At 40.8% G+C, this 26,716-nt stretch overlaps 1 protein-coding gene across 3 annotated transcripts; it reads left to right on the forward strand.

Annotated features, from left to right (window-relative positions):
* LOC117289304 (probable xyloglucan galactosyltransferase GT15) lies at positions 1-26,349 on the forward strand. 3 transcript variants are annotated; one of them, XM_033770372.1, is made up of 3 exons: positions 1-197; positions 22,340-22,647; positions 24,384-26,349. In XM_033770372.1, exons 2-3 carry the CDS (start codon positions 22,448-22,450, stop codon positions 25,726-25,728), a joined length of 1,545 nt encoding a protein of 514 aa, XP_033626263.1. In that variant the 5' UTR covers positions 1-197; positions 22,340-22,447; the 3' UTR covers positions 25,729-26,349. The 3 variants fall into 3 exon arrangements, with proteins under 3 accessions (XP_033626263.1, XP_033626260.1, XP_033626261.1); XM_033770369.1 differs by lacking the exon at positions 1-197 and adding an exon at positions 4,350-4,481; XM_033770370.1 differs by lacking the exon at positions 1-197 and adding an exon at positions 15,719-15,865.
* The last annotated feature ends 367 nt before the right edge of the window (positions 26,350-26,716 follow it).

Below are 26,716 nucleotides of genomic sequence, written 5' to 3' on the forward strand. Positions count from 1 at the left end.
TGCTCTCTGCATGCATGAATCTTTCGTGGATATTTTTTAGTTGGGGAACCATCTAAAAAAAATCGCCCATGATTCTCACTGACTTCTTCTTGAACCATAACCAGGAGTGTCAGGGATCTCGGAACAGCTAGCATAGGTGGCCTTCTCATAGAAGCCTTTCTCCCGTTACCATTTTGACAAGAAGCCACAACCACATGGTAAGTTTTTTAAAGTTTTTATGATTGCAAAACATTTTATGACGCTGCAAAGCGGCTTTGACAATGACAACATTCTCATAGTAGGATTGTTTAAAACAAAAATCTCGTCTTTGCTGATAAAATTTTAACTGAAATTTGGAAATTGAATAGTGAATGACGTCGCTTCCAACTTTGTATGATGACAATCAAACAAAAACTGTTATAAGGAAAGCTTTCCGTGTGAGTCCGTCCTCTTGAAATCGGGCCTTGTTGACCGGTGTATTTTTTTTGGTAAAGTTGGAGTTTTACAACAAATCATGGCAACAGTGTCTGATAAAATCACACACAGGAGATAGCGTGATGTTTTCCCAAGGACGTTTCCCATACTTTTAAGCGAGTTTGATAAGATTATACTTTGTATAACTACGGGTCCGTTTTTGGTTCGAAGCGGTCGTTCCCAAAAACGTGCCTACTAAAGAGAACTTGTTGGAGTATAATGTGAATGCAGCTTTTTGTGGTTAGAGTGCATTGTTTAAACAAAGATCTAAATCAAACCCCAATTTTAGATACTAGTTCTATTTTTCTTCCGCTTTTTAGTCAGGCGTAATGTTTTGTGCAGACCAAGCTACCACTATCCCACGCTTACAAAGAAAACCACAGAGCCTGGACTTCCTGCAGGCATGGTTTATACTCGGCCCAGTAATGAGAGTTATATCACAATAGAATTACGTTTAATGGGGATTACACCGCGGGATTTGTGTACTAATTGTTTGTGTTTAAAGGCAGTGGACACTAATGGTAATTACTCAAAATAATTATTAGCATAAAACCTTACTTGGTGACGAGTAATGGGGAGAGGTTGATGGTATAAAACATTGCGAGAAACGGCTCCCTCTGAAGTGACATAGTTTTCGAGAAAGAAGTAAGTTTCCATGAATTTGATTTCGAGACCTCAGATTTAGAATTTGAGGTCTCGAAATCAACCATCCAAATGCACACAACTTCGTGTGACAAGGGTGTTTTTTCTTTCATTATTATCTCGTAACTTCGACGACCAATTGAGCTCAAATTTTCACAGGCTTGTTATTTTATGCAAATGTTGAGATAACTTGGCAGGCAACTTGTACAATAGTAATTGGAAATTCACAAGTTTATGTGCCAATTACGGTACAAAATATTAAACTTATCGTAGTCGTACAGACCAGTGTAGCATAATTCGCGCCAGTAAAAGTCCCTTTATTTTTTTACTGCACATGCACATCATATTATAATGTTTTTGTTTATGCTTATCGAGTTTAAAGATCCTGTACACAAACACGCACGGGAGAGGGGCACTGCATTAGTTTCCGACTATGATTGTGCTTTTTCCTGCATTAACTTGGAAAAAGTTGAACCATTTTCCTAACATTTCTGAGGGTGGTCGCCTTCGTGCTAATCCAGGCAAATGCCTCAAACAAACACTTCTTTTAAATGTGAAAGTTCAAATAACAACTAAATCCGCTTCAGGGATCTACCGAAATTTAAGCCTAGGCCTATAATCCACGAGTCGATGTTTGATCTTAAGCGATAATGGCGCTGGGCGAAGGTTCGTTGGTCCATGGAGAAGAATTTGGTCGAGGGAGACTTAACTTTCCCTTTTTGGACCAACATCATATCAGCTGTTAAAGGCACTTGACACCTTTGATTAATGTCAAAAGACCAATATCTCACTTGGTGTATCCCAACATGCATAAAATAACATGTAAACATTTGGACTCAATATATTGGTCATTAATGTACTTGCAAGAGAACAATGAAAGAAAAACTGTTGCACAAACTTGTGTGCTTTTAGGCCTGAAGTTTTTTAATATTTAGGGAGAAATTACCTCTTTCTCAAAATCTACGTTTTCAGAGGGAGTCGTTTCTCACTGTATGTTTTATACTATGACATGTTGGACCCTGATTTAGCGCACTTAGAAAACTGGGTTGTTGTTAAAATTGCCACCATATGTGTTGATGATACCGAAGAGGAGAGCCAACATTAACATCATAATGTTAAAATACTCAGTACCAAAACATTAATAACAACGGGGCTAGAAATCATGATGTTAATTTTGATTGCCGCCTCGTTATAATGTGACAATTACGCGTTGTAAAATTTAACACCCTAGCTGCGCAGTCTTTCTGGAGAGCTGAATTACTCTGTGGGATTGAAACTTCAGGCCATCCATGAAGGACATTTTCCTCCATGGGCTGTCTAGCTATTTTCCACCCATTTTTTGGTTGGTTAACAGTTTGCAACAGCTAATTCTGTATTCCTAAAGTAATTGTGTTATCAGACAGTGGGTAATGGGCGTAGTTGGTAACCAGTACCCCAGTGATAATCAGTCAATATTGACTGTACTGCAGTAGTAAATATTGACTGCTTAGCATTGTACCGGGGTACCCGTTTTGACTATGGTAAAAATTCCTAACTGAGAGTTAGGACGGGACGAGTAACTCGTCCTAACTCGTTGTGAAACCCCAAAGGTCTTGCTGAACATATTTAGCTGCACCATGGCTGCACCAACGCCTTCTCGTAATTACTGGCGGCCTATGTATACAGTCAAGTAGAAATGTAATGAATCGTGATTCACTATCTAAGAAAATCGCTCCACGGAATGAAAACTGTAAGGAAACTCAGTCTGCAGCACTCTCGTCAGGAGACATCATTGTGTTTTTTTAAAGGGGTTGATGCTCGCTCTGCCCCTCATTGTGATATTTCTTGCCAATTATCCAATGCATCAACGGTTCTTTTTTTCACAAACAGTCAAACAAGCTTCAGATCTATTTTATTGTATCTTTCTCGTTTTTATCACATCAATCACGTCTGAGAACTATATAAACCTTTCAACCTGGCGGAAAAAAAACATGATGTCACCTTTTCTTTTCAAAGGTTGAGTTATTTCTTCCTCCATGGTTACTTGTTGCCATCGATTCAACAAAGATCGTGGTAGGAGTACTGCGTTGGTTTATTCACGATTGTATCTATTCAATTTAAGCAACACTGTTTCAATAGACTACGAGTTCGACCGCTCGATCGAGTGTTTATTGGGCCCATGTCATCTTCTTGAAACTCAGATTCCTAGTTCATCCATGGAGGAAGGTTCATCGAAAACAAAATGTTGATGGTGAGGATGACCAATGCCTGATACTTCACGTAGGCAACGAGTCGATTGCCTCCATGCTCCCTCGCTATTGCCTCGGTGCCCTTCAAGTGGAAATTTACAAGTTTTCTCATAGGGTTCCCTTTACCAAGGATAACAGTCTTTGGTGCCCTTGCCCTCTTAGAAACGAAGCATACAGGCTGTGATACTGGTGCAAAATAACACTTTGGTGCAGGACAATTAGCGTCCATGCCTGAAACGTCCCTGCTGTGTTGATGGCTTGTGAAAAAGACCTCAAACGAGAGACATTGATTTATTTTGCTTTAAAACCTTAATAAACTACAGGGGAGGTCGACTGGGTACCCTTTTAATACATTTTGGAAACTGAGGGTTGAGAACAATTATTTTCAAGCCCCACATGAAATGTATAGCAGCGTTCTTTGGTGATTTGGTTAAAATTGTGCAGTACTTTAAACTAAGGCGGACTGCTACAAGTCTAACATGTCGCTCTATTAAAGGCCTGCAGTTATTTCCGATAAGCTCAAAGCATAATGGAACTTTACATTCCCTACGGGTCAGCATCAAAGTTTACATACTAAGGGACTATTAGTTATTCTGACGCACCCCATAGTGGGAAAATGACTTATAAAATAAACAGCATGCCTACATCTGTATATTATATACGTCGCCACATGGTAACACAATTTGTCTTGTGAATTCGAGGTTAAACATACTAAAGTTCCCCTGCTGAAAGATGGATCGACTCAGAATGCATGGAGTGAACGGATTGGGAGTATAGACTTGATGTCAAGTATGAGATTGCAGTAATTCCTCTGCACTCAGCCACGAAAAACGCTTCCACATAGAGCCATCATGCGCCCCAATTCGCAGGCTTATGAAGGAGGTTAATCTACAAGAGGGCGCTATTTCATGCAATAATATTTGGCTATCGGGTAGACCAGATAGACTAAAAGCCCCGGCCGCAGACTTGTACCAAGTCTAGAGTATTTTGAACGTACTTGCCACATTTCGAAGTTGGAATCGGAGCTAGTCGGACGATAGATAGAAAGGGGTGACAGTCGGACCCGTCTTCGACTCGTGAAAGTTGACGCGCTGTCTTTTTATTTTGTTCGTTGACGATGTGAGCTCAATGGAATTATTTTCCCATGGTAACTGAGTGGTAAGTCAAGCAGTTGTTATGAAATCTTTGTGAGGAAGTTCGTGTGAATGTTCGCAATTTATCAAGGACTCACCAACCGCGTAAAACCGTGGGTTGCCAACCTTCAACGCCGTGAAATCTTGCTCCATTCGAAAGTGATTAGGCCACGCTTAGCTAGAGACTGAGCTAGACTGCAAACCATGTACTCAAAACTTCAGAGGCCGTTTGGCGGCAGCGCACTTTCTTTGAAGGCACTGGACACGTTTGGTAATTGCCACGACCATTATTCTCACGTGGTGTATCCCAACATATGCATAAAATAACAAACCTGTTTTGGGCTCAATATTGGTCATTGAAGTTGCAAGAAAATAATGACAGAAAAAACAAACACCCTAGTTGCATTACATTGTGTGCAATTAGTTGCATAATAAAGGCTTCAACTGAAACATTTTATTTTTGGAGTGAGAAATTACATCTTTCCCAAAAGCTATATACATTACTTCAGAGGGAGCCGTTTCACACCATGTTTAACCATGGTTTAACCAATAGCCCAACAGTAAATTTTGTACAGGCCAATAAGTGTCTCAGTGCATTGGGAAACACTTTGCGCTTAGGGTGACAAACAAATAATTATTGCCGCTGCCAGCCTTAAACTTGTCACCTTTTCGAGTCAAGCATTAGCGACAACATACCAAATTTAACAAAGTATGACATGGTTCATGAAAGGTCTGGTGATCAGCAATACATTGCGTGATAATCCCAAGAGCATTCCTTTTGCGGCGCCAAGCGGAATTCCTGTATTGCTACTATTTCCGAATCCTAGCTCCTCGTGTTTTCTTTTATCACCATCAGCTTTTATCTCAAACAAAACATGAATTTATCATGATCGAATGGAGTTGACCAATATAGGCCAAGGTTTAACCATAGCCCAAGGTTTCCTGCCACCTTTTATGTTCGAGGAATCATTTTTGACCTACACAACTTTATGCAGAAGACTGCTGGCGGCAACTTTGTTGTTTAGTCTTATTGTCTCTTTTGTTAAAATTTATGGGCTGCAAAGTTTTTCAAGCCACCTTTTAATATTCGAGGAATCATTTTTGACCTACACAACTTTACGTATAGAAGCGGACTGCTGGCTGCAACTTGTCGTTAAGTCTGATTGTCTCTTTTGTATTGCTGTGTGCCACTCAAAGAGACAATTTATGGGCTGCAAATATTGTTCAAGCCACCTTTTAATATTAGAGGAATCACTTTTGACCTACATAATTTTACGACTGCTGGCGGCAACATCCATTGTTGTTAGTCGTGTTGTCAAAAATGATTGCTATTATAAACCTCCGACAAAAGCATGGTTTGTGGAATTCAAACTCTGTGTTTGGATCAGCTGTATTGGTAAGAGATCAAATCAGAGGTTCCCATGGTTTGGCAAGAGTGCCAATGGTTTGGTTTTAGAGTTTGAGTACACACAAACATTAACTTCCCTGTAGTTAAAGTTATTTTTGTTGGATCACCAGTTCCACTGCGTAAACTTAATGCATTGATCGAGGGTTACCAAGTTAAGCCCAATTGGGTAACCTAGTTACCCAATTGGGTAACCTAGTTAATACCCCGGTTCAGCCCACTCAGATAACCCAGTATAGGGTGAGCTTGATGCAGAGGGACCCGGCGTATGTCGTCGGCGTGTTGATTTACGTATACTCACTAACTTGAGCCCACCAATAATTATAACCTGCACTAATGTAAAGAAGTAGTATGACTAAATTATGTATATATACGTACACAGGCTATTATCCAAGTTAGTATAGCCATGGAGGAAAAATGAATGATCTAATTTTTCCTCTATTGTATAAAATAGCTTATAATTATGGCGTTGAGTTAATTGGGACAGCCTTTAATGTCTATGCCTTTTACAGTCACAACCTCGAAATCCCAAACTCAACCCCTTTGTATCCACACATGGGCTAAATCATAGACCTTTTCGTAAATACCCATTGCGCAAGCGCTAACTCATGAATGAGGTGCATGCTGGTCTAGATAGCGATCAAACCTGATCGCCAGCATGCACCTACCTCATTCCGCACCTAAAGCGCGGGCATACGAGTATTTGCGAACAAGTCTATGGGAAGGGTGGGTTTCAATTAAAAGGAACACGTTGCCTAGGATCGGACGAGTTGGTCTATAAAAAGCGTTTAAAACCGTTTGTTATTAAATGTATTTGGTTAGAAATTATGTTGTAAAAGTAGAATATAATGATCCACACAAGTATCACTAAAAATTGCACGGTTTTCTTTTTACGTCGCGAACTATCACGGTCGGCCATTTATGGGAGTCAAAATGGCCGACCGTGTTATTGGACGAGATAACAAAAAACCACGCAGTTTCGAGGCATATTTGTGTAGATCATTGTATTCTACTTTGTTATGCATTTTATAACAAACGGTCACAAAACGCTTTTCAAAGACCAACTCGACCGATCCAAGACGACGTGTTCCTTGAAGTCCCCCTTACCGCCCATCGTGTGTCATTCGGGCACCGGGACCACGCCTAAACACAGTCCAGACATGGTGAGAGCTTCAGACTATGAACTTTTGCCTCCGAGTCCGCGCTCAGACCAGACGTAAAGAAGAGGAAGGAAAGGCTTATGCTTTGTGCCAGAGTTTTACATTAATCCAGTATGTCACGACATGGACACGAGATGTATACACAGCATGCACAGTGTATGGTGTGATAGTTCATCACACAGGCTGAGACACAGACAGGATGGACGTGCACCATCGATATGAAAGTATAAACCAGAGTTTATACCTTAAACTGGGCTAAATCGTGGGCTAAAATAGAGACCCCATCCGCCGAAAGTATTTCACTTGGGTACACAACAGCACACAGCAAGCGGTTGTGAAAAACACACTGTGTCAGAGAATACATGTATCGTGGTACACTTTCGTCACCCACACAATGTGAAAGACGATCACAAACAACTACCACTTCGTTTACACAACTGCAATAGAAGACAAATTGCATTAACTCTTTTCAATTTGGACAAACAAACCTATTATTTCAACGAACAAAAAACCTGAAAGCAGTCGTTCACCTTTGGAACCACCTTTGGGAAAAACACGCGGCAACTCTATACCTTCTATTTATAAGCGGTTGGCTGAAATCCAACCCTTTTTCCAAGTTTGTCTGGAGGACTGTATACATAATTAACATTACGGGTTTTGAGGTGTTAAAGATGCTAGGTCCAACTTTTTGTTTTAATACCATGCAGTATAGGACTCTTCCTCTTTGCTGTATACACAGATACAGGGTCCTAAAATTAGGGCCCGTTTCTGGGGCGAACATTGTTCAAAGCTTCATAATTCAAATCTTACCTGCAAGACGCTAGAGGTGACATTTGATTTATGAAGCTTTGACAATTTTCTGCCCCAGAAATGCATGGACCATGATAGCCAGTACGCCACTGTTAGTATAGTACGAAAGTGTATAAGGCCGCCAGGGTTAATACCAGATTAGTTTTTTGTTTAGGGTGGAGCAAACTTCTATACCAAGCTTCCATTCGAGGTTTATATGTAGACTTGATGACAAGTCGTTTGGCGCTGCATATTTGTTTGCAACAGTCACGATTATACATTCATGCAACGGTCGGGTAGGGATCGAGGATGAATGTACGGTCCCCGTAGCTGCACCGCGCTTAACAATATTACCGACTTGATTTCAAGACTAGGTTTATAGGCACTGGACACCTTTGGTAACTTACAAACATCATAATTATTCTCACTTGGTGTAACAAAACTTGTCTGTGGAGGACTGTACATATCAACATACGGGTTCTGCAGGTGTTAAAGTTCCAGTTCTGTCACATTGACCCATAATTCAAATGGGTAATTTTGACACGGATTTCGGTTTAAATTAGTCAGGCCCCAAGGTACGAGACTATGGCCCAATGTCATAAAGCTGTTTAGCAGGAAATCCTACTGCTTGACAAATTTCGTTGCTAAGCAAAAACTGAGTGCACCGATCAGAACAATGTAAATTTAATGTATTTTTGGCTATTTTGAGCCTTTTCCTTCCCCTTTTCGGGATGGTGGTGGCGGGGGGGGGGGGGAGTCGGAGAGGGGGGCACTTTCTCCATCTTGGCCCAGTCAAGCACCCCTTTGATCCATGAATCATCTGTGCAAAGTCTCTGGGGGGTAACACGATATCAATTATACACTTCCCATTCCACTTAACTGTCTTTAGAGTGGTGTGAACCTATTCCTGTTGAGCAGGATAACGGTCAACGATACAAGACGAATGAATAAATGAATAGTGGCAGCATGCAGTTCTTTTTTGTATTTCATATTCAAGCGCCATCTTGGTTATGTTCCCTATATCCAACTGTATATGCCCTAGTAGTGGTAACATTTATCGTACAAAAAGGAACCAGAATAAGCCCTTCCAGTCTCGGTTTGGTTACATTGTTTTGAATGGGAGAAAATCAAGATGGCCGCCCCATGATATATGTCTGTCTATGCCCAAACCTTTTAAATGCGACGTCTCAGACGCGAGTTTTGCCCACAATTGCGTTGGCCTTCACACATAACTTATCATAATGGGCCTACTGCAATTATTGGCTTTCATTAAAACGGCGCGAATTACAAACATGAAAACTAAGGAAACTGATATCTATTTTACATTGATTACCTACCGTGTCTAAGACTGCTTTCCGTGTTTGAATAGCCCTGGTGCAAGACGTTGTTGTTAATTATAATGCAACGTGTGTTGTGTTGAGTATTATGCCCGTTATATACGGATTTACTAACGACGTATTGAGCCAAGACTAATGTTGGTACCAGCTGCATTTGTGTATTTGTTCAAGCTTATCCTGACTCATGTTAAAAATTAACAATTAATGTTCGTCGTCTGTCACTCTGTTATTTACATCATTTTCCCCCAACGTTCCCGACCCCTGTCTGTCCCAAAAGACGCATTGGATCTTTGGTATCTTGAAAAAATATGTGTATAATCGCTTCAGCTGTTATTGAGCACTCGGTCGGTCCATTTAACAGTTAGTATAAATGATATTCCTGTTTGATATGTAGAAGAAAGAAACTCAGATAATTGCTGTTCAAATAGTTTCGATTATGTCATGCTGTGGGTGTCATCACACCCGAATATAGAACCTCGATATGTGTTTCGTATGATCTGAGTTTGAGCCGTATTTTCAGTCAGAGTAAAATTTCGAAAGAAAGGTGAGTTTTGAACATGCAGAGCGACTATGTATTGTTCTGGTCTTTGTTTCCAAGGAAAGCACTAATAAACACACCAGCAATATTGGATATAATTGGCAATATAATTATTGCCGATGTTTGGAAGTTATGGTATTTGTATTATTTGAACTATGAGATTTCGCCTATTTTTATGCCAATTTGTGACTTTAAATAGTGCAAAGCTCAATATTCGGCTGTACGGGCTTGATTGGGTAAAAGTTTGGCACGTCATCGGAAACTAATCTTGAATATGCAAATAGGACGAGTCTATACTCAGCCCCTTGGTGTATACCATGCTCGTTGTGGCAGAGGGTGTTCCAAATGATGTACTCTCTAATACAACCAAACCACACTCTAAACTCCCCTTACGGAATTAATGGGACTCAAATAACACAATGAAGACACGGAGGGGTGGGGGGGGGGGGTACCATGCCACAATTTCAGCACTAAATATATCAGCGGTGTCCGAACAGATTTCAAAATGTGAAAGCTATCAACATTACACGTTCAAGTCCATAGTGTTATTACCCCTGTGGGTAATAGGCAGCTTCAAGCTTCCATTGTCAGTTGGTCCATTAAATACATGATATATACCACCTGCGCTATAAATCTTCCCCAGTAAAAATAAACCGGTCAAATTCCAGTCCACTTAAACAAAACATATAGGAAGACGTGGGCCGTGAACTTCCATCGAAACGTCTTGTTGTGTCTGCCATGTTGTACCGATCAGAACGAGCGTTTATGTCAACATGGACATCGGCTTGCCCAGGCCAACAAACCTGAATGTGAGCTTAGTCAAAAGGGGGTAACCAAAACAAAGAATTAGTATTATCGACAAATAATCAAGGTTTTTACAGAAGCTTTCAATTTGGGTTCTGAAAACTCACCATAGCAGTTCATAAACCTAATGCCAATTTGCCAGGTAAAATTACCGTCAGAATTACTGTCAAAGTTAAGGAAACGGCATATGAAACCTGTTTTTGATACTGTTTTTTTTTTTTTTTTTTTGCAATTCCTGACATAAATATACACGTCCGTTTATAAATTTAAACGTTGCTTTCAAACAAAATGGACCATCCAAGTTTGATGAAATCTAATTAAAACTATGTGAAGCGAAATGAACTAAATACTGAAGAAAAAAACTCGGGTGCTAAAATTAACGCTATTGGTGTTGTTATGTACAAATAAAAGAATACAAATTAATTTACATAATGGTGTTAAAATAACACTGATTTTTTGCGAAACAAACCCACCACAATTACATTGATGTCCTAATGTTAGTATTCATTCTCCCTTTCGTTACCGATTTGTGTTTTAACAAAAGTCACATCTAAGTTTAACATCCCAGTTTTTGCAGGGTGCACAACATAAGTCTTCGAAACTCCAAATGCAAGTCTCCCCTTTAAGAAATTGCCCTTTTCCACAGACAAGAGAAAAAAAACAGGACGTATTTCTATTCTGAGCTATAGGAACTAAGCACGTGTATCCTACTTTAAAATAGGGTGGACATTTTAGAAAATGATAAGCGGTTGGGTTGGCTGTATCCCGTTTCCAGACCATTTATGGAGAACCGGCGCCGCGTACACGCGGTGCTCCAGAGTTCAAATTGTAGAAAAGCCAAGTGTTTTAAATCAAACCACAGCGGGGCTTGTCATTATTAAATGTTGGTGTTAAATTTTATATGGGTTCATAACATTTTTACAAGTGAAAAATGTGACTGCACATATTTCACCAGTTGGTCTTGAATGTAATGGCCCATTAAGGAACATGTGCGGTCTTGAGCGCAAAAGTTGTTGGAAGTAGGGGGCCTAATGTTAAGGGATAAGGTGTTTTTAAAATAGTTTATATATATGGATTTTAAACATTTTTACAAGTGAAAAATGTGACTGCACATATTTCACCAGTTGGTCTTGAATGTAATGGCCCATTAAGGAACATGTGCGGTCTTGAGTGCAAGAGTTGTTGGAAAGTTGTACCCTTGAAAGCTGAATGTTCATGGTGAAGTGTTTCCCCAAATATTTGTTGGTATGTGTTCCAGTTCAGAGCATTTTTCAAGTAAAAAAATGTGACCGAACATTATTATTTTACCAGTTGATCTTGAATTTATTGGGCTATTATGAGGGCAAATGTGCGGTATTTGAGCTCAAAGGTTGTTGGAATAACATACTCGTGAGAGCTATTAAGGTTTGGCGTGATTTACTGAAATTCAAATTGGTTTTTAGAGCTAAAAATTTTCACAAGTTTATTATTTGATGCATATGTTGAGATACACCAAGTGACAAGACGCATGGTCTTTGTCAAATACCAATAGTATCCAGAGCCTTTAAAAAAAAATCTTTAAAATACTTGCGTGGTCTATAGTCATCATTGCCACTCGAATTGTTGTAACAAATTAACGTTGATTCTTTGTAATCGCAGGACCAAGGTCCATATTTCTGTGACCAGGATGTTATAAAAGTCGAAAGAAGGGATACTGAGGAGAATAGCGGCTTTCGTTCACAATAATTTATTCTGTAATACTGAAAATCGGAGAGGAGAGAGTCTGTTAGAAAGGTGTCGTCTCTCGTGAACATATTTTGAAAGTCAGAGTCTCAATTTATTCATTCTCTGACTCGTAATTAATTAATATAAAACATACAATTCTGACATTAATTATTAAAGGAAATCTTACAATGAAAATGAATAGTTGACTGTACAATAAAAGAACTACGAGAACGCACTTTTGAATGTCGGCTTGAACAATTGCGTTCCCGCCAAAATAATGACAATGGCGGCATTGTTGCCGCCACACCTTAAACTAGAAATCCTTACGGAAATGCACATTAACAGCAGCCAACCTTTAATAATTACTGCAACTTCTATTATTTTTAAGATATATAAATAAATGAAACAGTATAATATAAAAACGATGTGAATATATGGAGTTATATTTACCTGAAAATCAGAGAGGAGAGAGTCTGTTAGAAAGGTGTCGTCTCTCGTGAACATATTTTGAAAGTGAGTGAAAGTGTGAACGTGAGCTTATGAGGGCGCAAGTGTAAACAGGTTGATTTGCATAAATAAACGTTTCTAAAACGAACTGAATTGGCGGATGGATTAAAAGTAAGGTAAGTAATACGTTTACATTGAAAGAAAATAGTACATTTAAAGAAAAAATAAGAAAACTCTGTGGGGTGTCTTTATAACCGTCACATTTCTAAAAACACGTTTTTTAACTTCTGTAGAAAACCCCGTCGTGATTAAATTGTGTAACCATGGGCGTATATGTGATTCGCCCAAAATTGCACACACGTAAACATTGGTACAACTTCTAATGCCAAGTAAAAACCTTTTTTTCTGTGTTTCTCAATAACCCTCTCCTTGCTACATGCCCGAGTTTCCCCCATTGTTTTGCACGAATGCAGTCAACCTACCCCTAGTGTCGCATGCAATTATGTCCTCTATGCAATACTATCCGGAGGACATTTTTGCATATGGACATTAATGCATATGCAATAATGTGCGCCGGACGGTTTTGCACATGCAATCGTGTCCGCCCGGACGCTGCTGCATAATGCAATTGGCCCGCCCGGACACATTTGCATATGCAGTTGTTTCCGCCCCGTGCAAAACCGTCATTGCAGTAAATGAAACACCCTTGGTCGACGGAACACGTTCGGAAACGCCATTTTTACAAGCTAAGTGCATGAATGACATGGGAAATGTTCGGCCGTTGGGTATTCGCTGCAATCATAAAATACGTGAATATTCATGCTGCATAAACGTAGGTTAAGTGCATGCACGCTCGCTTACGCACGCACATACACATGTTCAGTCATGTACTTGTCCACCGGACGGTTTTTGCATAGCCCCGGACATGATTGCATATGCAAAAGTGTCCGGAGCGAACAGTTTAGCATAGCGGACACAATTGCATCTGACACCGGCCGTGTTTTTTTTTGTATAACTCGACTAAGGCATACTCTCGTGAAAAATTGACCCAACTCCCCAAAAATCTGTTTTAAACCATCAACAAAATAATTATCTCAAACTCTAAATCGACGAACCTTTTCAGAATTGAAAACATGAGTCTTCGAACCGGTGCTTAAAGGGAAGGTACACGTTTGGTAATTACTCATAACAAATATTAACTTAAAACCTGACTTGGTAACGAGCATTGGAGAGATGTTGATAGTATAAACCATTGTGGGAAAATACTCCCTCTGAAGTAACGTAGTTTTTGAGAAAGAGGTAATTTCTCACTTAAATAATAAAAGACTTCTACTAGCTAACATTGTTTTATTCTTATCTGAAAGCACACAAATTCGTCCAACAAGGGTGTTTTTTCTTTCAGCATTTTCTCGCAACATCGATGACCAATTGAGCCCAAATTTTCACAGGCTTGTTATTTAATGGTTATGATGAGATACTTCAAGTGAGAAGACTGGTCTTTGACAATTACCAAACGTGTACCTTCCCTTTAAAGATAGATTCACGCACTGACATTCAAACATGCCCTGCGTTTGGCGAAAAGCCAGTTTTACATTTACGTGCATGAAAACGACCCATGGGGCATAATTTTTATAGCACATTTACTCAAGTCTGACTTCTGAACCTATAGCTCCCAGATGTAAACACTTTGTAAAAGTAAAGCTGTGATGTTTTCAGATCTACGTAAGCCAACACCCCCAGTTTAGCACAACTCTGTAAAGTTCAACCTAATGATCAAGTCTTTCTTTAAAAAACTGTTTTAAAGCTCACCCCCTGAACACAAAATATTAAACCGTTTTGTATTGTATACCTTTAGGTTTTTGAACCATTCGATTGTTTTAATCCTACATACGGATATACATGAACAGAATAAGACTACATCTCCGTCCGAAAATTTCGTTTCAAAAGGCTTGGCCCAGTTATGTCCATCACACGTGAAGAGTAATCTGTAGTTGGAACACACACTCTCAGAAACGTTCATGCAAAAACATTCCTCATATTGAAATATTTGTTTAAAGACGCTGAACACTATTGGTAATTGTCAAAGACCAGTCTTCCCACTTGGTGTATCTCAACATATGCACAAAATAACAAACCTGTGAAAGTTTGAACTCAATTTGTCATCGAAGTTGCGAGATAATAATTGAAGAAAAAAACACCCTTGTCACACGAAGATGTGTGCTTTCAGATGCTTGATTTCCGGGTACCTCAAAATCTAATTCTGAGGTCTCGAAATTAAAATATTTTAGTGGAAAATATTTTAGTGGAAAAATACTTCTTTCTCGAAAACTACGTTTCTTCAGAGGGAGCCGTTTCTCACAATGTTTTATGCCACCAACCTCCCCCACTACTCGTTGACAAGTAAGTAGATCCATCAACCAATTTCTCCTTGCATATCTGAGCCCCATCGCCGGGTGAAGAGGTCCAAATTAAAGCTCGAGGAGCTCTGAGGCTTGGCTCTATGATTTGAGCATTATGGTGTTTGGGTTAAAAGGTCATGTCTTTGAAGTTCAAAAGTCAAGGCAAGGGCGCCAGAATCACCCCCAGTACACACAGTCAGTGTCAGTAACATTTATACCAAACACGTCCCTCTTTGAAAGGAAAGGGTATAGTGCGTGTTAATTTACCAAGGAAGAAGCTGGGAAGAGTTTCATTTCTTGAGTTGATTAAGTGTTCTGTTGGGACAGGTTGACCTCATTACATGGTTTCGACGGTTCGTGAGGTAATTTCTGCAGGTGAGATTTGTGTAAATCTGTGGGATCTTTGGAACAAGTCCAGTTGTTATCGTCGGTGTTGAAGTGATTATGTAATACTTCACTGCAGGATGGATGGTACGACGACCATGGAGGAAGGACAATTCATGATATAAACAGGGAACGATTTCATCCAGCAAAATATTTTGACTGGAAAATGGTGGTTTTTGAGTAGCAATTGAGACATTTTTGCGGAGCTTTTTACTCTCTATTACAAGGGTTCACTGTATATGACCAGAAAAGACGATACGGCTGGCCTTCTCGATACGGCGTGGGGCTCTGCAGGCCGTCGCCCGGCTGGATTTATTCCCCAGGTAACGGTGACCCAAGACACTCCCGGGAGACACCGATCATCAACCGATTTAGTTGTTATCTCATCTGACATGAGTTTGTGATGGTACACTTCACTTTTCGTTGTTTGCTTCAACAGCATGTAAGTAACGCGCTGCAGCTTTACAAATGTTTGCGTGGTCGATAACTTTAGTAGTGCGAATAAGTAGTTTATGCTTGAGTGTTTTTGACTTCATTGTGTTTCCTGATTTCGTTATTCATGGTTGGGAAGTACAGCTTGTTTTGGGGAGGATTTACACGTCTGGAAGTGAACATTTTCTCTCCCGTAAGAAATTGTGGAAAGAATGGAGGAAATGAATCATGAAAACGTTGTCATCGGTGTTAAGTTTTCTTTCTTCTAGCCGTGGTGTAGAAAGTTCTTAAATTTGTGTCAGTTTTTTGACCGGTCTTAAACTTGTCCTCTGACTATCCAACTGTAGACTTGACTCAAGTCCCAATCCCGTGCCATCCCCAGGAAACTACTGTTTTGTGATGCTCTGCATTCCAAAACCTGATCCGCATTCTCGGGACCACATTTTGACGGCGAGCGCGCACTGGACTGCATGCTACGTTTTGTTTTATAGTTTATAGGGGTCACTTGCTTAGGGACCTCTCACACGAGAGTGGGACTTGAATCAAGTCTAATCCAACTGGGGCAGATGACTGAGCACCGTCTCACGAACTCCCAGATAGCCTTTTCCATGTTTAAGGGGCACAGTGCCTTAAAATCTCCCAAAATTTTGCCGGTTGTTTGCAATTAGTGAGTAGTAACAAAACAAAAAGCATAAATGCCTCTGAAACACAAACAGCAATCAGCGGAACATACGGTCTGTCATTTTGTGGAGCTTAAAATTCAGTTCTGCATTAGTTTCAAGGGTTATTTTGCGAATCATTTTAGTCTACCTAACAACCTTTACAAAATATCTAAACAAACTTATTTCGTAACAGGCGCTTTTCATAGCCCGAAGCGCCCAATCCGAAAGCAACATTTCCTTTGTATTTGTACGCACATGATGTAGTTGACATTATGCCCTTTCGAATCCACGGCTTCGGCTTTGGATTCGGCTTCAGGCTCCGTCCTCTCGTCTGAAGCCATGAGAGCGTACGCAAAGCACGCGCCCAATTTCCAAAACAACCGCGGGGCCAAGCTAGCCTGAGCCGAATGTGCGAAGCCTTGGTTCGAAAAGGGCCAAACAGGCGTTGGGAAACCGTGACACCACAGTACAGTCGGTAGGCCCATATTCTGAGCTCGCTAATGCGGGCTGTCGAGGAACTATGGCGATGGTTTAGAGAGACGCTGCAGTTAATGGTAAGCTCTCACCTTAGCACGAACTTGTGGCTTCAAGCAGGCTACTTTATTGGCCAGTAATATCATGTAATAGGAACATATCGTTTTAGAAGATGAGGTTTTTACTCACGCAGCAGGGGTGTGTGGTTAGAATGTGAAGATTATATAAAGTTCACTGGAAGGTCGAAGGTTCGAGTTTGGGTTTTTCTATGATTTGTGGCAGAATGGTTTCAGAGGTCGGAATTAATTGGATCTGAGTACTAAGGCAAATGCATGTTTCGGCGTTACATTTCACAATAAAGTCACACTGAAAAGAAAATGTAGTGTGTGATGCCCAGCGGGCATCGTTTGGTAAGTTGTAATGTTGTTAATTCGTTTTGATCATCTCTAACCAAATATTCGTATTGTTCATGTTTTGTGTGGTCAAACATGAAATAACAAATCTGTGAAAATTTGGGCTTATTGCGTTCCGTGAGGCAGGAGAAAATTGTGAAACCACCAATGTTCATTGCATGCGTGTAAACACATTGTCAGCTGTTTAAGGTTTATTTTAGATACGAAGTTTCTCGAGTATGACTTCTTTTCAGGACATAATATTTCACGAAAAAAAAAAACATTCGAAGGGGATCATCAGAACTTCTTTCACTTCAGTGAGCTTTCAGGCTCAAATGAAACACATGATGTTTAAATCCTTATCAGTCATGTGTAGTATACCTTTAATGTCCTTGTTATCCATTTACCAAATTAACCAAACTTCCTGAGTAAAAACTTCATTGCAACAACGTGCCGTTCATTTTTGCTGGAATTGTCATCGGAATAAAATTGATGGGCACAACCATCTGCCATAGATTCAACCAAAGCTATCCGTCATCATAAGGGATACATTATCACCGTGCGTGTCAACCCTTCGACCTTGTGCTGTGGGCTGACCTGACAGCACCAGGCCACCGTGGGTTGGGCTCTTCGATCGGCCCAGGCGTCCGGTGACGCGATGGACACCAGACCTCGCACTCTCGGTATTTGGATTATTACGGAATATACGCTTGACGTTTGTGGTTAATGTGATGGGCGCTCTGGGCCCAATATCGTAGAGATAAGAGAAAGTATTGCCTCTGCTTAGCAGAAATGAGCGGGATACTTGTCACAAATGGTACATGTGTGACATATGTTAACCTTAATCTGGTAAGCATATTTGTTTGTATTTTTAAAACTAGGCCCTGACCGGCACTCAGTATATAGGCTTTGGACGTTTTGAGGTTAAAACGCGTTCTGAGCTGAGCTATGCGGAAACAGCCATATCCTTGAAAACTCAGATAAAAGTCGTCAAATAGTTTAACAGACGCTGACATAACAAGGAATTTATTGGGGAATAATATTTTGTTTTAAATGTTAATGAAGTTTTAATGTCGTTTGTCTATACGCAGTATTTTGATAATTACTTTCGAGGCACTGGACACTATGCATACAAAGTTATTTGGTCACGAGCTTGGGGAAACGCCTCCCTTATTTCGCCTGACTCAAATTGTTAAAAACTTCAGCTGAACCCTTTATTGTTCATCTGAAAGCACACACATTTTTGTGCATTAAAGGTACTGTGTTTTCGCTTATTGTTCGCTTGCAACTTTGATGATCAATTGAGTCCTAATTGTCGCCTATTTGTTATTTTATGCATATTGTTGGGATACGCCGAATGAGAAAACTGGTCTTTGACAAACAAAATGGCATTTAAAACAAGAAGAAAGTTAAAGACCTCACATCATTCAAATAATAAGTAATATTTTCGCGGTGACACCGTATAATAAATACATTTCTTTTAAGTGCTGGTTGTAGGCGCTACCGGAAGACTCGATGTTTCAGACAGTTACCCGTCCTCATCAACATTCCAGTATGCAATGATCACACCGTGGGCATGATGGTCAATTATATAGTAGACGACAATAAGGCCTGGCTGTAAGGACATTCAATCAAGCAGGCGATGCTTTCAATTTCAACCATCCATGGAAACTGTGGATTCCGGTCATTGGACCTCAGGCCCCTATTAGTTTTTGTCAAAAGACCATACCCACAATAGCAAAATAGGATGTTTTCACACGCAACCATTTAGATAACAATGTTAATATTGTGAACATTTAAATGTAAAAGTGCCACTCTTGTTAATGTCGTCATACCCTAATTAAAGGCAGTAGACACTATTGGTAATTGTCAAACATCAGTCTTCTTTCTTGGTGTATCTCAACATATGCATAAAATAAAAAACCTGTGAAAATTTGAGCTCAATCGGTCATCAAAGTTGCGAGATAATAATAAAAGAAGAAAACACCCTTGTCACACGAAGTTGTGTGCGTTTAGATGGTTGATTTTGAGACCTCAAGTTCTAAGTCTGAGGTCTCAAAATCAAATTCGTGGAAAATTACTTCTTTCTCGAAAACTATGGCACTTCAGAGGGAGCCGTTTCTCACAATGTTTTATACCATCAACCTCTCCCCATTACTCTTCACCAAGGAAGGTTTTATGCTAACAATTATTTTGAGTAATTACCAATAGTGTCCACTGCCTTTAAGCATCCTTACATAACACAATGACGATGTCTTTGTAGAAAATAGACAAAATGACCGAGGTGCCAGAGATACAATATCCAGGGGCTAAATTCACAACGATTTATGGTTGATCTTTTATTTAGCTGTGTATCACTCTTTAATTTTGGTTTTACCAATATACCGATGTGTGTTAGCACTGTATATTCAGTACTTTCCCGAGGCTTGTGAACAAAATATAACAGGCATATGACTCGGGTGGGATTCGAACCCACGACCCTTGCTATTCTAGAGCAGTGTCTTACCAACTATAGACTACCGAGATGGCCCGGTAGCTAGAGGCAGTTCAAATCCTATGTTTTGGCAGGGGGTACTGCAATATGCATGCTGACAACCCATCTTAAGACGAATCTCGATGCTTGCATATGAAGTTGAGCCCAGAAGTGAAATGGTTACAATCGACTGCACCAGACTATCTGGGTGTGTAAAGTTGTGTACCACTGTGACTTGCCACGACTTCGACCTAGTCCAGCCACACAGTGTGCCGTCGGGTCATCAGTATAGTGACCCGGTGAGGTGAAGCGGAGTGAACGAAGATACCCGCCGTGCTTGGCCGCTCCACTCCCACCTGTGCCCGGCGAGATTAATAAGGTGCTGTCAATCAACAAGTTAATTTATAACAAACCACTGCTAAGTTTTCTAAAGAAAAATTGACATTCCTTTATGTTTAAAAACTGTTTGAGCAGCAAAATTGCTCCATAAGCTTTTTTTTTCGTCAAATAAATGTGGTCAACATTAGCCTTCAACAATAAGCACAGCCTTAAACATGAAGTTGGTTTTGAGTATAAAAAAATACACATAAAGGGATTATTGCATTGACGGATCCAATTCACTTGACGTCTTTGCACGATGTGCGCCGTTTTGGGAGACACCTCGTGTGTCAGCCTCGCTACGAATCATGGTTTCTCTCGTTATTAACCCCTGGAAGGGAAGTGCTAAAATAAAAAATTCCAAGCGCTGCATTCTTGGGAAACTTGGTGCAGAGCGAGAGCGTACACCAGTGCAGTGGGGACGAGGTTGCTAATGTGTTAACTTTGAAGTGCACGTTTAAAACGCGCACAATTATAGTCACATACATTTGACTCCCAAAATTGCACACCCTGGGAAAAGACAAACCCTACGTGTGACGTCAGTGCAAAGGGTCAATGCCTTCAGGGAAAAAGAAGCGGTAAATCAATCAGAACCGATGTACAGTATAGTAGCCTACATGAAATTATAAACGGATATCCCACGTTCCTGGTACTAAGCATAGTTGTGTTCTTACACCTTGTTGTCTAGTTAGGACTCGTGTACATGTATATTGTGCATAGTTACATTCCTAAATATCCATGCGAAGTCTTTACACTGAAATCGCGTTTATCTTCACAAGATTGACCCTTAAAGGAACACGTTGCCTTGGATCGGACGAGTTGGTCTATAAAAAGCGTTTGTAACCGTTTGTTATAAAACAAATAATGCAGTTGGTTGGAAAGATGTTTTAAAAGTAGTATAAAATGATGCAAACAAACTTGCCTTGAAATTGCATGGTTTTCCTTTTCCTTTGCAAACTAACACGGTCGGCCGTTTATGGGAGTCAAAAATTGGACTCCCATATAAATGGCCGACTGTGTTTTTAGTCGACGAGGTAAAAGGAAAACCGTGCAATTTCGAGGATGTTTGTGTGGATCATTGTATTCATCTTTCTACCCCTATGCTTTTTTTAACAAACGCTTTTCAAATACCAACTCGACCGATCCATCCAAGGCAACGTGTTCCTTGAAAGTTGGAGGTTTGTGTAGTTTTACTTCATCATCCCTGAGGATATTGCGATGAGAAAAATAACTACAACGTGCCTTTTTGGTAAAAGAAAAATTTATGACGTGCTCACTTATAAGATGAAAATCCAATGCCGGAGGGGTGGGGGGGGGGGGCGGGTACGGATAATCACGGATGTTATTGAAGAAAAAAGTTTGTCCCAAAACAACTTGTATTTCGTCGTAGCCTGTCGTTGACAGTGAGTGTAAGTGAACGGGCCACGGGCAAAAAGGTCATGCTTTACTATTTCAGTCGCCCTTGGACTGGTTATATAGCGGGCTTACTCACTGGCGCTGGACACCTGTTTATCGGATCGCTGCGTCGGCAGGGTGAGATTACATGCACTCTGATGTTTGGTCAAAGTGGGGATTTTTGTGAACATAAATCTCTGAGGCTTGTATTTGTTATGATTCATAAAGTCTAAGTGTTCCTGGTTTGTATACAGCGATTAGAAATGCAAGTCTTTCAGACACATCGAGGACTCCTTGGTGACCCGGACGCAAAATGTGCAAGTGTTCTTAAGTTGACATTATTTTGAGTCAGGCCTGTCACTTTGGACCACGGAGCCAACACGTTTACCACATGAAGTAAACGTTGTGAGACCTATAGACAGAAGAAGAAAAAACAACTGGTATTTCATGAGCGTGTAATTTAGAATCGCAAGCCTGAATCCCGGCCGGATATAACCATTTTAGAGGACAATTTGTATTGCGTCTGTTTTGTAAGTTTAACTAGTTACACAGACCACCAGCGAGCTCTGTTAACATCAGTCACGAACATGTGATTGGTGTGTTTTACTCATTTTGTTTTCGTCTAGTTTGTCGCACTAGAAACGTAGTCGGCCCAATGTATGTGTGCTCTTAATTCTCACTCCTGGTGTTTTTTGTGTTTCCCTCCGTAGACTCAAGTTAGTGAGCTGCATTGAAGTTGTCAACGAAACGACAACACAAACTTGTCGTTACAGATGACAATCGTCCCTACATGGTGAGGTGACAATATAAAAGCCACCATGTTACGGTGGCTCCGCAGACGATGGCGTCGTTGCTTGCCACTCGTCTTCTTTGCTGCCATCGTGGTGTTGAGTCTCAGGAATGACATGTCACCGTCATCGGGCGACAGTAACGACCCGGACACAGTCGCAGGATCGCCTAAGCAACAGACAGCGGGTCAACTTGTTGTTCCGCACAAAGCTGCGAACAAAGGGTTCAGGTAGGCATGGGCTAAATGGTTTCAAACTAGATACTTCGTAAGGTGGCACTAAACAAAAAAGTAATTTTCCCAGGCATGGGCCTGGCCTAGAGGGATCATCTGACCTGAGCCTGGGCCTAAACTATAGCGATAGGCATTAGGCGCAAATATTGAATGCCAGTACAACAAGATTACGCTAACCAGAATAAGGTTTATACCTGCCCAAATACCATACATGTACAATGTGTGACCCTACTAATTACTGCTTAGCGGTCATTTTTAAAAGTATTTTTTGCTTTAGCAGCTCTGTGAAATTGGGCCCTGCTCGGCCACGCTATTTAATGATGACACCATCCGTAGTCAAAAAGTTTGTCCTTGTTCTAATGTGCCTGGTCGAAAATTGCCTTGATTAGAAGGATGAGAAGTTTGATTTAAACACGTCATTGCAAGAAGGTCTGTTGCTAGCCTTGACTCAAGACGCTTTAATTGAACGGCCTTTGTGGAATTTTAAACGTGCGCTTGATATTGGTACTTAGTGGTGACCAGACACAGACAGTTTATAAACGAAGTCACGTTAAAGTTAGACGTGTTCGCAAAGACAAATAAGCAGTTTGGTTTGTTAATCTCAAACTAGCAGAAACAGTCCCAACTTTAAACTGTCCTTAAAGTTATTTCTGCTACCCAATATTTGTGTCTTTTACAAATATTTAGCAATTTTTGACGCAAAACAGCTTGCAGAGAATTTGACAGACATTAGAGTAATTTATGCAGTAGTAAACACATGTTCTTCTGACTCCGACCTTCACTGGAAACGTGAGGAAAACCCACGCCATGACAGCGTACCTTTCCACCCATTAATCTAAGCTCATATCAGCAGGACATACCGTGATCCTTCAATTAACTTTGCTGGTCAAAATGTCAGTCAACGTCCTTGTGGTATTCCAACTTGTTAATATAAATAATTGCATCTCTGGGTCATATGTTGTAGCTATGTATTTTGGGAGTGGTATTGGCCTTTGCAGGCATGATACTCCACGGAGCCAACAAAGGTGATTGCCTCCATGCCCGCATGCCTTGGTGCCCTTGAAATGTTCCAGTAGAAATTCACAAAGTGCTCATGAGAAATGCCTTGGTGTCCGCGGCCTTTCAGAAACGAAGCATACAGGTCTGGCCTTATTCCGTGTACGATGCGGTCATTTTATTTTCCTCTGTGGTGCTACAACCCAAGCCAAACTTAGTAGCCCAAAACACATATACAAGCATGACTAGGGCTGATAGCGTGACGTCACAACGTTGCAAATCGTGTTAGCGCTTATCCCGATAAGAGCATTTTTTTAAAGCGCCTACAGCTGGACATTTAATTACATTTTGATTAAAAAAAGATATAGATTATAGTCTTACAGTAGGACATACCAGTCGCAGTAGATTTAGTCTTACAACTTAATTACTCATTTGGAGGTTGCAATACAAAAGCTTGCCCTGAACCGTTTGACAAAGCAACTGTAATTAATTAATAGTAATTCATATTTTATTGTCACATGTAAAATTAATACAGTGAGTAGATGCATATTGGTTTTGCTGTCTCCTTAGTATGAGCATAGCAATGTGTGTTCAAATCTAAGCGATAACTTGTGATTGAGCAAGTTATTGTACCAGACTTTGTACTAGCAAATGGCTCACTCATATTTTGTGAACACGCCAAGTCTTTTCGTTCGATAAAGGTCACTTTTTTAAAATAAGTCCCTTTCTCTTTACAGAAAGAGCTTACAGGTGCTTCCAGAAAAGGACACAAAATCCTCACTCGGAGAAGAGTTCCTTCCCAAACAACAACACCCGGAACCAGTGAATTCCCGATCACAAAATGGACGGAACGCGCACCACCAGGAACCAAGGTTCAAAATCTTCGTGTACGACCTCCCTTCGCGCTTCAATACCAACCTGACGTCATGCGTGCACACTCATTCCGACGGCTGTTACAAGTTGGATAACTTTGGCATGGGACCGGAGCTGCGACGTCACGATCACTTATCCTACCGGGACACCCACCGGCTATCCACAGAGGTCATAATTCACGAGAAAATGCTGAAAAGCCGACACAGGACGCTAGACGCGGAAAAGGCAGACGCGTTTTATGTGCCGTTTTACGCTGCGCTGGCGTGTAACTGTCGGAAAAACATTGACGGGAACTTGCCCGGACTTTACGACGAGTTGTGGCGATACCTCGCGAGTGTTACGCCGTACTTTGGCAGATCCGGACCGCCTCGGAGACCGCACTTTATGACACTGGGAAAGATCGAACGGGAGTTTTGGGCGAGTAGTTGCCCACTTCTACGAAACAGTGATCGGACTAGTGGAATTACATTCTTAACCGTTGAGCAGGAAGTGAATGAGGAACTTCGTAAATATTTTAAGCGCATGGACGCGAAAATGATCGTGGTTCCGTACCCAAGTTATGGTCACTTCGATTCGAGTTACACAAACTCTCTTGGAGTTGAGAAACCAGCAAGTTTCCCCAGTGACGTCAAACAAACCACTAGGGACGTGAGGATGTTTATGGCTGTCGGCAGTCGCAAAGGACACGACGTCCGGGTCATACTCAAGCGATACATGACCGGGACATCGCAGCGGTACGCAACGTTTACCGCGTCGTCGAGCAAGCAGCGACGGAACGCCGTATGGTACAGCACCCCGGAGTGTCGCAAAGACATGCAATTACCGATCATCGACTGGATGAGACATGCCGTGTTTTGCCTCCAACCACCGGGTGAATCTCTAACCAGGAAGTCCTTCTACGACTCTGTCATGGCCGGTTGCATCCCGGTGACTTTCAAACCCAAGAAGAGATCGGCGTCCGTGGTTTATCCGTTTCAGGATAGCCTGGACTACTCTCGATTCTCTATGAACATCCCACTGGACGAGGTCCTATCCGGAGCGGTCCGCGTTCCGGATCGACTGAGGATTATCCCGGATTCACGAATCACTTACATGCAGCGGCAATTGGCGGAAGCCGCTCCTAAGTTACAGTACTCCTACCCACCAACGTCGGAGGACGGAGATGCATTTTCGATGATCGTGGAAGAAATGAGGAGAGTGGCTGCGTGATGAACAGGGAATTGTACCCAACTAGAAGCCTATGGTGCCACCACATTGGTCATGCTCCCTGATACGTTAATGGATGATATAATTCATTGTACAAAAAGAAACCAGTCTATTTTTCCTTCCAGCCTCGGTTTGGTTACATTGTTACAAACAGGAGGGTAATCATGATGACCGTACATGATAAAGATTTATTTGCACGTCATTTTGGCGTCCACCCTCTGTGTTTTATGTATTTGATGTGGAATTTTTTGTTTGACTCAAGGCCCTACTCAAAATCGGCCTCAACTCAAATACAAAATTTACATTCTGTAAATTTCGCAACCGCCAGAAATCAAATTGGTTTTGAAACTGCTCTGAAATAAAACTGAAAGGGGAAGTACTTCATAATTATATTTTTTCGGCAAATCTTTCAGTTGGTTACGAGTTACGACGACTTTATCAACCATTTCTGGAATGATAATATCATCTGCCCACTGAAAAACATTGTAAACTTCTGTTTTAAGAAGCATCCGGAGACACCAGCTTTTCGTGTATAAATCGCTCACCAGTAATGCCCCTGCATATATTGATGATCTTCTCAGCTCATACAATCCTCCTCGAAAACTCCGGTCTTATAATTCTAGCCTCCTTATTGAGCCCATTTCCAAACATTCATGGGGAGACTGATCTTTTTCACATGCTGCCCCTCGTCTATGGAACAAACTGCCTGCACTAGTAAAATCATCCGTTTCTTTGACCCAATTTAAAAAACAACTGAAACACATCTCTTCAAACAGGCATTTGATTCAATGGTTTAATTATTGTTATTTTTGTTACCTGTTAGGATGTTTTTTCTTAAATATTGCATTTGTATTATTGTATTCTATACCACATGTTCTAGATTTCTCTCAACTTAGGTTTACATTTTAATTTGTGTTGTTGTTATTGTATATTAATTAATTCTTTTGTTTGTATTTTAGCGCCATGAGCACTTCTGTGGATTTGTGCGCTT

The sequence above is a fragment of the Asterias rubens genome, chromosome 4 (genome assembly GCF_902459465.1).
Source record: "Asterias rubens chromosome 4, eAstRub1.3, whole genome shotgun sequence".
NCBI lineage: Eukaryota > Metazoa > Echinodermata > Asteroidea > Forcipulatida > Asteriidae > Asterias > Asterias rubens.